This window comes from Brassica napus, chromosome C1 (genome assembly GCF_020379485.1).
Source record: "Brassica napus cultivar Da-Ae chromosome C1, Da-Ae, whole genome shotgun sequence".
Taxonomy (NCBI): Eukaryota; Viridiplantae; Streptophyta; class Magnoliopsida; order Brassicales; family Brassicaceae; genus Brassica; species Brassica napus.
In genome coordinates this window covers 2,110,615-2,120,972 of record NC_063444.1, presented here as the reverse complement: position 1 = coordinate 2,120,972, position 10,358 = coordinate 2,110,615, and the positions used below count along the sequence as shown (strand labels likewise).

The window sequence follows — 10,358 nt, the reverse complement described above, 5'->3', positions numbered from 1 at the left end:
TTGCTACTGCGTCTTTTGTGTATATATGCATTTCAGGGAGGAGCAGTGGCATATGTGGTTGATAGTTTTAAGATTCCTACGATTTTGATGAGTGACTGATACTAAGAATGGGAATATTTCCAACTGCCAAGCTTGATCAAAAGTCAGTTACCAGAGTACAGATTGAATTTATCAGTGGGAACTGTTTCCCAGACCTCTGAACAAGGGATATGAATGATTCAAGCAAAGGGTAAAGGCAGATTAAGCAATAATAAGAAGCTTTAGTTGGTTTCTCTGATCATTTTTTTTGAAGTGTACACACTCTTGTGTTGGTTAGGAACAAATGGCTTTTAGTTAAACCCAAAGATTATGATGTATCAAGAGAAAATACTCAAAGAATTCGAGATTGATCTTTGAGAAAGAGCCAATGCAATAAACATGAAGCTCCTGAATCTCACACCTAATCTTCACCAAATATCAACTAGGCAGAAACAAACACCGCACAAGATGCAGGTCATAGACTGTATATATATATATTATATATATGCCTTCACCTTGACCCTTTTGAACATACTTAATATTTAACAAGAGAAAACAGATAGAAAATGGGAAGCATCGATTCAACAGAGTTGGGTTCGGAGAAGAAACCAAATCCAGGGAAAGCGACCATTCTTGCTATCGGAAAAGCCTTTCCTCACCAGCTTGTGATGCAAGAGTACTTGGTTGATGGCTACTTCAAAACCACCAACTGTGATGACCCTGAACTCAAACAGAAGCTTACTCGTCTCTGTAATCTCTTTCTTTAACCTTTTCTCCTTTTTAATAAATTTTAACTTTGTATAAGCTTCTCAGTACGGAGGTTGTTTTGACTGTTGCCTTTACAATACAGGCAAGACAACGACGGTGAAGACAAGGTATGTTGTAATGTCAGAGGAGATACTAACGAAGTATCCAGAACTCGCCATTGAAGGAGGATCCACCGTGAAGCAGCGTCTGGACATATGCAACGACGCTGTCACCGAAATGGCGGTAGAAGCTTCTAGAGCCTGCATCAAGAAATGGGGCCGTTCTATCTCCGACATAACTCACCTTGTCTACGTCTCCTCAAGCGAAGCTCGTCTTCCTGGTGGCGACCTGTACTTAGCCAAAGGACTTGGTCTCAGCCCCGAGACACACCGTGTTCTTCTCTACTTCGTAGGCTGTTCTGGTGGCGTTGCAGGCCTCCGTGTAGCCAAAGACATAGCCGAGAACAATCCGGGGAGTAGAGTTTTGCTTGCTACTTCTGAGACTACCATCATTGGTTTCAAACCTCCAAGTGCAGACAGACCGTATGATCTTGTTGGGGTCGCGTTGTTTGGTGATGGAGCTGGAGCTATGATCATCGGATCCGACCCAGACCCCATCTCTGAGAAGCCTCTCTTTGAGCTTCACACTGCAATTCAAAATTTCCTTCCTGGTAAAAAACTACATGATCTTTGCATCCTTATAACTTAGCCGATGTGTTTAGACAAACTTAGGATAGCATTTTCATGGTGCAGACACAGAGAAGACGATAGATGGGAGGCTAACGGAAGAAGGGATAAACTTCACGCTGTCGAGAGAGCTTCCGAAGCTAATAGAAGACAACGTGGAGAGTTTCTGCAAGAAGCTAATAGGAAAAGCGGGACTGACTCCTAAAGACTATAACCAGATGTTCTGGGCGGTTCATCCAGGCGGACCAGCCATCTTGAACCGAATGGAAAAGCGGCTTAACCTCTCGCCGGAGAAGCTGAGTCCAAGCAGAAGAGCTCTAATGGACTATGGCAACGCAAGTAGCAATTCAATCGTTTATGTGTTGGAGTATATGTTGGAGGAGAGCCGGAAAGCAAGGAAGATGAAGGAAGTTGAAAACGAGTGGGGTCTGATTCTAGCTTTTGGACCTGGTGTTACATTTGAAGGCATCGTTGCTCGAAACCTTGATGTTTGAGCAACAGAGAGAGAGATATGCATGTAATAAGAATGTGAAGCTTAAAGAGAAGAACTCTTTTTTTATGATGCTTAAATGTTTCGTAGTCTAAAAATATTTCACAAAGCAAAACAACGTAGAATGTGCAATTTGAAAAACAAAGAAAGAGTCGTTATCAGGCATTAAAACCACGGGTCATGAGGTTTTCTCTTAAGATCATCTCTTGCTTATGTTACCTTGACGAAGATGATCAAACTTCAACAAGTCCAGGAGTTGGATCTTCTCATAACGGGTTTCATTTGTTTGTCTTCCTCAAGAGCAACCATACCGACATGTGACGGATCTTCCAGCATCATCTTGGCTACTAAGTATCCGGCGATTGACCAGGTCTGGCATTTACGTGACTGCTTCCCCACGTATCTCCCTAGCTTTCCATCATAGTATTCAGGCCAATTGTCTTTATGAAGCCTAGCCTCAGCTACTTCAATTGCTCGCCTTGCTATTTGAGGTCGACCAGTTTTGATACAAGCAGCCGTCAGTAGCCACAGCAGCACTGTGCCAGGGAACATAAAGGTCAGACCAGAGGAACAGGAACATGTTTAATTGTAATCCAACGCAACGTATAGGAGAATTAGTAAATTTACCTGGCCAGGACCCTCCATTGTGGTAACTCCATCTAGTGTTTTTGGGGTCACAACCAGTTACAATCCTCCATTCATGGCTTTCTATTGCAGGGTAGCAAACTTTGAGCGGCATTTCTCCAACCAATTCTTCCCAGCGAGATTCTATGAGATCCATTATTGCGGTTGACTGTTCAGGAGTAGCCATGGAAGACAATATGGCTATACAATTTCCCAACGCAAACCAGCGGAAATCCATTCTCGCGGGGCTAACGTTGCCGATAAAAAACCCTCCGTGAGATGGCATGAAGTCGAAAACCCATTCCGGAAGAGAATCAGGGATTACGTTGAACTTGTTGACAGCAGTGTGAGAGTATTCCTCAGTCTTGTATCGGTAAATGTCATTAAGCTGCTTCAAGTCTAGCCAGAAGTAACTCCTCATGTGGTAGCTCAACGCATGGAGTCGCTTCACTATCTGTTCCACCATTTCTTTACCTTCTCCATCGTGTTTAAGTACGAGGAGCGCACACCTTAAGGCCATAAAGAAGAGGGCTTGGATCTCTATCGGGTAACCATAAACTCCCTACAACAAGGAAAAAACAGAAGATTCTCAAACTGTCTCCTTGTAGAAAGAATCAAATTAGTAAAAGGACTTTACTCACCATCCTACGATCAATCATACAGCAGCCATCAGCGCACAAGAGAGTGGGAAAGGTATCAAACCCCTCAGAGAGACAAAGGCTTAGTATCAACCGTATACCCTTCTGGCATTCAGGCATGTCAGCAAGAGAAGAGTCTCCAGTAGACTTTGTGTAGGCTCTGAGCAAAATAATCCACCAGAATCCAGAATCAACCGGCGCCACTCTCCCAATCGCGCTCTCGCCAAAATCAGCAATCAACGTTTCATGGTTCCTAACGGGATCATGGAAAACTTTGAAGCTAGCAGGCATAACTCCTTCGCCAAGCTGGAACCTATCAATCTTTTTCTCCCAAGACTGAAGACGAAGAGTCTTCAAAAGGAAGTTTCTCACTATATCTGGTTCTCCGTTCATCAAGAACGCCAAAGCACTTGGTACAAAGTCTCTCACAAACACCTAAGACAACCAAACCAACACACGAATTAATAGAATCGTGACAGATAAAAATGTGTGTGTTTAAGCATTCTTCACCTGATCATAGTTAAGCTTCTCTTCAGAGTTATCCACAGCAGCAATAGTCCCAACAGGCTGTCCACGGAAGTACACCATAGACCTCCTCAAAGCATCCCAGGCCTCTCCCACCATAGGATGAGACTCGAATCCATGAACTGACCGAGGAGTGTTGAATCCAGACCACCTACCCACACTCGGTGAAGCCACGTAATCGGCGTGATCATGGACTCGAGAAGCATTATCCGCGTTTCTAAGCTGCGGTGAGCCAGATAACTCGGTGAGAGACCTTTCGTCGAGTGATCTCAGTCTCTCGATGTTCAACGGCCTCGGCTTCTCTAGCAACTTGGAGAAATCAATGTCATCGATATCGTCTAGTGTATCTCCGTTTTGATTTACATCTACGTTCAGATTAAAACTCGACATTGCTCCAGATCGATTCAAAACCCTAGCGAACAGTCTGATGATCACTCCCTGCATTATCATAGATATATATCAGATCCATTTTGCTCACAACAATAGCATAATCATATCGTAATCAATCAAACGGAGAAACTTCACGAACATCGAACCGTTCGGATTATCGTGTAAATTTACAAAGAACAAGAAAACAAAGAGAGATTTCGACTCGATTATAACGATATCAACGGCACATGACGGATCGAAAACGAAACTCTCACCGAGCTAACGCACGTACACGACTCTTCGCCGGAGATCCGGCGAAGAAAACTAAGCAAGGAGTTACAAAACCTCATCTCGATCAAACAGTTCTTAAACCACCAGAGAGACGTAGAAACGTATCACGAACCTTGATGATCGAGCGCGGAACGAAGAAGAAGACGAAAGAGCTTCTCTCTCTGCTCTCCGCCTCTCTATCTCTTCTCTCTGATCACGAAACAGAAGAGAAGCGAGAGAGTGTATCGTATCACACTAGGCGAACAAGTAATCTTTCGAAACGGCAAAGGGTAGGACGTATCAGCTACTCGGCCAAAAAGGAGGATGTGTGGGTCCACGTGTACGAACAGGATGTGATTGTGACGGGAAGATGGAAACGAGCGCGGTGACTCTAGCGATTGGGGGAAGGTGAAAAAGGCTACCCTTTGATCAAGCCATGCATATGATATGATTGCACGGAGGTTGTTGCTTTTCGAGTTTCACCAGTATAATACAATATTTAAATAAATAACATATGGTTGATAACTTTATAGTATAAGTTAATAATCAGTGACGTGAGAGAGTATCTTTGCAGTGAGGAAAATGTTTGGTTGTCCACGTGTACGGTGGCAGGGGATCTCGTGCCATGCACAGAGTCAGATGACTAATAATTGTTCGTTTCTGTATATTTTACTTTTTTTTTTTTTTTCATCTATTAATTTTATCGAAGGGTCAAACCCAGAAAGCCCAACTACAAAAAAACATAAAACCCGACATATAGACATGCTAAAGCCCAACATAAAGGGCAAAACGAAATATGGCCAAAGGCCCATAAACTGAACGGTACCACAACAATACACGCGTCCAACAAAACTCTTGCCCACCCACGTGTTGAGGTCCCTGCCTCACAGAGACACGCGTCACCCGATCACCACATCGGTACCCCAAACGTCAAGGTTAGCCGGAGAAAACGAAGAACGACCACTAGTTTCGCCGGAACACGCTGGAGCAAAAACCACCGTACCCGTCTTCATCACCAAACTTTTTCCAACGGAGAGCTTCATCGAGGACAGTCCCGAGATCTCATCCAAAGCCACCGGAAACACCATTGACGATTTAAAACCACACTCAAACCAATGAATTTCACCGTAAGGCTCAACAAAGCGAACCGTCGCTCACACTCCGATCTACGAAATCACCAAAGATTAAACCGCCTACAATCGATCCTTCTGCGCCGACATAACAACATGCGATACAAGACTCATATCGAAAGGCAGAGTAACAATTAAAAGACATATTCATAGATCGGTTACATCCAAAGACAAAGTCGGTGATGGCGGTACTAAAGAAGCCATCGCCTCCCGGAAAACATAAGCCAACGAAGAAGAACTAGAAAAACTTCTTCTTCCCAGAGTCAACATCCCGATGAAACGGAAAACTAAGCCGGAGAGGATCTGGCGAACCAAAACTAGAGTTTTCTCTCTTTTCCGTGTAAAATTCTAGAGAGGGAACAGAGCCGAGAGAGAAAAGCTTTTTTGGGGCAATACATATTGTAAACGCTAGGTAAGAGTGAATCTGCATATTTTACTATTTAACTTAGAGTGACTTTCGATTTGAATAATAAAAATGTTAATCAAAAGGTTGTATAGTTTTGACAACGAATATTACTCCAAAACAATTAACATTGTCTATTGGTCGACTCCAAAAGTTTATTTTGCCAGTGCTTTGATTTGATTTTAACTTTTGGATTTTAGGGACATAATGCTTTTTTTTGCTAGCTTATTCTAGACAATAATGTGATAGAAGTTGAAAATGGTAACATCACTGCCGCAGATCAAAAATAATAGTGGATAATCTATGAATAAGAAACTAAAAAATAGGTCCTAATTGATAACAAAAAATCTTAATTACAAAAAATCAAAATTAAAATTTACAATATTTTAACTGACGAAATTTTTTCAGTCCTACAAATTATCTTTTTACTCTTTTTATATAGATAAAGAAAAAGTATTCAAAGTTTTATTATGTTTTTTAACTGAAGTTTTATTCTATTGTAAGTTTGATTATAATTCATTCTTACATTTGAACCCAAAAAAAAAAAAATCATTCTTACATTTGTTACAAGAACAGTATACATTGCAAGTTTTCAAGTGTACAAAATTATAAGCCTCATACTAATATTGCTTGAGTATGTGTTCAGGATTGAGTACGTTTAATGGTTTTATTCTTTTTTTCTAAATAGATTAATTCTAGAGAAATTTCATAAGATATCATTTTTTAAGTTTTTGTCACAAAAATAATCTTTAATGAAAAAAATGACCAAAATAAATTTTATTAAAAGGTAAAAATATGGTTAAATAATTTAGATTTAGGGTTTAGACCTAAGAGGTGAGATTTTGGGGATAAAATTTCAAATTAAAAAAAATAAAAAAAATATTAAAAATTTTAAAATAAAAAGGCTATTTTGATCATTTTATTTTTTGAGGGTTTTTTTTATGACAAAAACTTAAAAAGAACTAATCGAGAGAATTTCCCTTAATTCTATAATAGAGTTGAGTTATACTCTAATGGTGATATTTTTTTTTGAAAAAAAAAATGATGAACAAAAAAGAAAAGAAAAAAAAAACTACTCGATTTACATAGTAAACTCATTTTTCACTCTGTAAAAAATAGAGTATCATTACAATATATTCGCTTCTAAACTTTATTTTATAATAAAAAAATAAAATACTATCTAGCATGTCCTGGAGTGAAAGAAAAATGATTCATACCAGTGATAGACCCTAGTTAGGATACTAGGAGCCGTCGCCGTGTCTAAAAAATATTTGATGAAGCTGATGGTGTTTGTAGTTTTCTTTGGTTTTAGACATTCACATAATTGTGACTGAAAAATAATCGAATCACTTTGGTAAATAAATACAAAGTGGGCTATGCTGCTAAAAAGTGAAGAAGGCATCATTCCACCTTAAATCAATATCTATTATTTTCTTTTGTTTTAATTCTTTACATTTCGTATTTTCGAGATTTTGGAGTGGTCACAACCGAACAAGGCATGTTAAATAAGTGTAACAAGGCTGAATAAGCCATGCAAGTTGCATATTAGAAAGGTTGTGTTTTTTTTTTGGTATAAAAAGGTTGTTGTTATACTTACATTTATCTAAATTACGCAGAGAATTGCAGCTACTGATAAACAAGGCAATGTTTCCATGGTTTCAGTTGAGTACTCATGGATTCCAAATAAGTGTGAGAATTGTGGTCATTTCGGCCATAAAAATCAAGATGTCTACAGTCTGAATCTTTTTATCTGGGATTTACTGCTTCTAATCAGGCTGTGAAAGAAGTGGGTCTAGCACCTACCGAAGATGTTACTCCCGGTGCTGCTTATGATAAACCTTCAACATTACCTCTTACTAATACTCATGAGGAAGTAGCTTCTGATACTCCAACTCTTCCAAGTTCAGAAACAGAACCTGAAGCCACAACTCCAATTGAACTTGTTGCATCTGAAGCAACATCTCCTGCTGCGTTTCAAAGCGCCATCCATACCCTACCTCCTGCTGTTGCAGCTGATGCAACTTCTCTTGATGCGTTTCAAAGCGCCATCATCCGTACTCCATCTCCTGTTGTTGCATCTAATGCAACTTCCCCTGCTGCGTTTCAAAGCGCCATCCATACCCATCTCATGGCTCATCTCCTGCTTTGGTAACTTTCTCTTCTACTTCTTCAGATTTAGTGACTGAGAATGTTGAAGGAGGTGTCTTTGGTAGCCATTTTGCTGCATTACATTCGGAGTTTTCAGGGTTTAAAATGGGAGATCCTTCTCAAAGGACTCGAGGAGGTCGACCAATTAAACCAACACAAAAAGTTCAAGAAATGCAGTGGACTTTAGTAGGAGGAAGAAAAAATAGGGGTCGTGGCGGTCGTGGCGGTCAAAGAGATCATAGACCTCCATTTTAAGCGCTTCTAAATCTCAGGTTTCTGTCATCATGCTCCGTGCATGCATTGGAAAACTCTCATCTTAACCAACTACTAAGTTACTTTGTAACTTCTCCTATAATTTCTCATATATCTGTTTCAGATATATGTTTTTTCAATTGTAAGATGTTATTATCGAACAATTGTAAACTTTGGTTACTTTTATTTTAATGCATCAAATTTATTCAAAAAAAAAAAATTCGTAATCCTATGCACCGTGTTATACGTTTTGTAACTTCGAGGGTTATATCTCAGGGTTTTCAGTGAGCTGAATGACATTTTTACATTTTTTCATATTTATTTCAAGAATATTAAAAAAAAGCGAATTATATAATGATTAGATACTGGGCTTCTGCTTTCGGCTCGGCCCACCTATATAAAAAAAAACGCCGTAACTCTGTCGGGTCCATCTAACAATAAACAATATCATTCGCAAAAACGGGCAGCCTCAAATCCACGCAACTTTAACCCATGGTCAAACTAAATTTAACCACAGTTAATCTCCATCCCTACACGTGTCTCCAATCAACGGTCAGAAACATACTTTCCCTTTCTTCATCGAATCCTCTCTATATATGATGGACCCATCGCTAAACAACCCTAAACATCACCACCACTACTAACATAGCCTCCTCCTCCTCTTCGATCTCAATCTCTCTCTCGATCAAAATGGCTAACCCAAGAGTCTTCTTCGACATGACCCTCGACGGCGCCCCCGCCGGCCGCATCGTGATGGAGCTTTACAAAGACACGACCCCGAACACCGCCGAGAACTTCCGAGCCCTCTGCACCGGCGAGAAAGGTGTCGGAAAGAAGGGGAAGCCTCTCCACTTCAAGGGATCGGCCTTCCACCGCGTGATCCCCGGGTTCATGTGCCAGGGAGGCGATTTCACCGCCGGGAACGGGACCGGCGGGGAGTCGATCTACGGCGATAAGTTCAAGGACGAGAACTTCGCGAAGAAGCACACCGGGGCGGGGATCCTCTCCATGGCGAACTCTGGTCCCAACACCAACGGATCTCAGTTTTTTATCTGCACCGCGGAGACGTCGTGGCTCGATGGGAAGCACGTGGTGTTTGGGAAGGTTGTTGAAGGTATGGAGGTTGTGAAGGCGATCGAGAAGGTTGGATCGTCTTCTGGGACGACGAAGAAGAAGGTTGTTGTTGCTGATTGTGGTCAGGTTGCTTAGATCTGAGTGATCTGATGATGATGAATGTTATCTTTTGCTTTTTTAATGTTTTTTTTTTTCTGATCGTTCGAGTTTGTAAAACCCTGAGGGTTTTTTGGATTTGACTGCCTTTGAATAATTATGAATAACTATGAGCTTTGATTTATTATCATTATCTCTGAAGAAACTCATATGAGCTTTAGATTCTGTAAATCACGTGTTCTTAATATGACTTTAACAAGATGACAAAAGAAAAGACTTTTAATTTTGGCTAATCGCAACTAATTGTCTTTATCCAACTGCCATTGATTGACATCTCGGTATCACGAATAAATAAATAATAATTTGGTTTACGAATCTTTTAATTTCTTACTGTAATATAAGTATTCAATTTACACAAAACTATAGCTACTGGAAATCGGCTTCTCTCTTTGAAGAGAGAGAGAGTTTCTCTCAAGAGAGAGAGAGTTTTCGCCGACTTGTTTCCATCACCGGATTATTCCGGTTAAGTCTCCCGAAGGTTCGGGCTTTCGTCTCCGGGAAGTGCTGGTTCTCACAACACTTCTTCGCCGGCTTTTGTCTCCGGGAAGGAATGGTTCCCGGGAAGGAATGGTTCCGTCACATCGTCTTCGCCGGCTATCACCGGGGTTCTCCCGGATCCGTTTGATCATCGTTTCTTGTTGTTCTCAGTTCGATCGATTCTCCTCTTTAGCCTCCGATTGATTGTTCTTTGCCTTCGTCATTTTCGGACTTATCTTTATCATAAAAGATGTTCGGTTTCCATGTAGGAATCTCGAAGGTTTTGACAGGATTGATGTCGATTGTAATTTTCAGAAGCGATGTTCCGTCAGATTAGGCTGTCGGCTGAAC

General features: G+C 40.7%; 3 protein-coding genes across 4 annotated transcripts; 2 read left to right on the top strand and 1 right to left on the bottom strand.

Annotated features, from left to right (window-relative positions):
- The first annotated feature begins 538 nt into the window (after positions 1-538).
- LOC106375293 (type III polyketide synthase B-like) lies at positions 539-2,015 on the top strand. The gene is made up of 3 exons (XM_013815161.3): positions 539-768; positions 869-1,435; positions 1,518-2,015. The coding sequence occupies exons 1-3, from the start codon at positions 585-587 to the stop codon at positions 1,943-1,945; spliced, it is 1,179 nt and encodes a 392-aa protein (XP_013670615.2). The 5' UTR covers positions 539-584; the 3' UTR covers positions 1,946-2,015.
- On the bottom strand, positions 1,981-4,813 carry LOC106375292 (probable alkaline/neutral invertase B). 2 transcript variants are annotated; one of them, XM_013815160.3, is made up of 5 exons: positions 4,501-4,813; positions 3,714-4,166; positions 3,207-3,638; positions 2,569-3,127; positions 1,981-2,477 (listed from the first exon to the last, which is right to left on the bottom strand). In XM_013815160.3, exons 2-5 carry the CDS (start codon positions 4,116-4,118, stop codon positions 2,182-2,184), a joined length of 1,692 nt encoding a protein of 563 aa, XP_013670614.2. In that variant the 5' UTR covers positions 4,119-4,166; positions 4,501-4,813; the 3' UTR covers positions 1,981-2,181. The 2 variants fall into 2 exon arrangements, with proteins under 2 accessions (XP_013670614.2, XP_022550176.2); XM_022694455.2 differs by lacking the exon at positions 4,501-4,813 and adding an exon at positions 4,373-4,462.
- Positions 4,814-8,912: 4,099 nt separating this feature from the next.
- LOC106375290 (peptidyl-prolyl cis-trans isomerase) lies at positions 8,913-9,657 on the top strand. Its single transcript, XM_013815156.3, has one exon. The coding sequence runs from the start codon at positions 8,991-8,993 to the stop codon at positions 9,507-9,509; it is 519 nt and encodes a 172-aa protein (XP_013670610.2). The 5' UTR covers positions 8,913-8,990; the 3' UTR covers positions 9,510-9,657.
- Positions 9,658-10,358: the final 701 nt, after the last annotated feature.

Bases quoted from the DNA above. Each gene is read 5' to 3' on its own strand.
- LOC106375293 (XM_013815161.3), top strand. From the start codon at position 585: ATGGGAAGCATCGATTCAACAGAGTTGGGTTCGGAGAAGAAACCAAAT. The intron at 769-868 runs GTAATCTCTTTC...TTTACAATACAG, and splicing joins ACAGAAGCTTACTCGTCTCT to GCAAGACAACGACGGTGAAG. The intron at 1,436-1,517 runs GTAAAAAACTAC...TTCATGGTGCAG, and splicing joins AATTCAAAATTTCCTTCCTG to ACACAGAGAAGACGATAGAT.
- LOC106375292 (XM_022694455.2), bottom strand. From the start codon at position 4,447: ATGAGGTTTTGTAACTCCTTGCTTAGTTTTCTTCGCCGGATCTCCGGC. The intron at 3,128-3,206 runs GTGAGTAAAGTC...TCCTTGTTGTAG, and splicing joins GTATGATTGATCGTAGGATG to GGAGTTTATGGTTACCCGAT. The intron at 2,478-2,568 runs GTAAATTTACTA...TCCCTGGCACAG, and splicing joins CAATGGAGGGTCCTGGCCAG to TGCTGCTGTGGCTACTGACG.
- LOC106375290 (XM_013815156.3), top strand. From the start codon at position 8,991: ATGGCTAACCCAAGAGTCTTCTTCGACATGACCCTCGACGGCGCCCCC.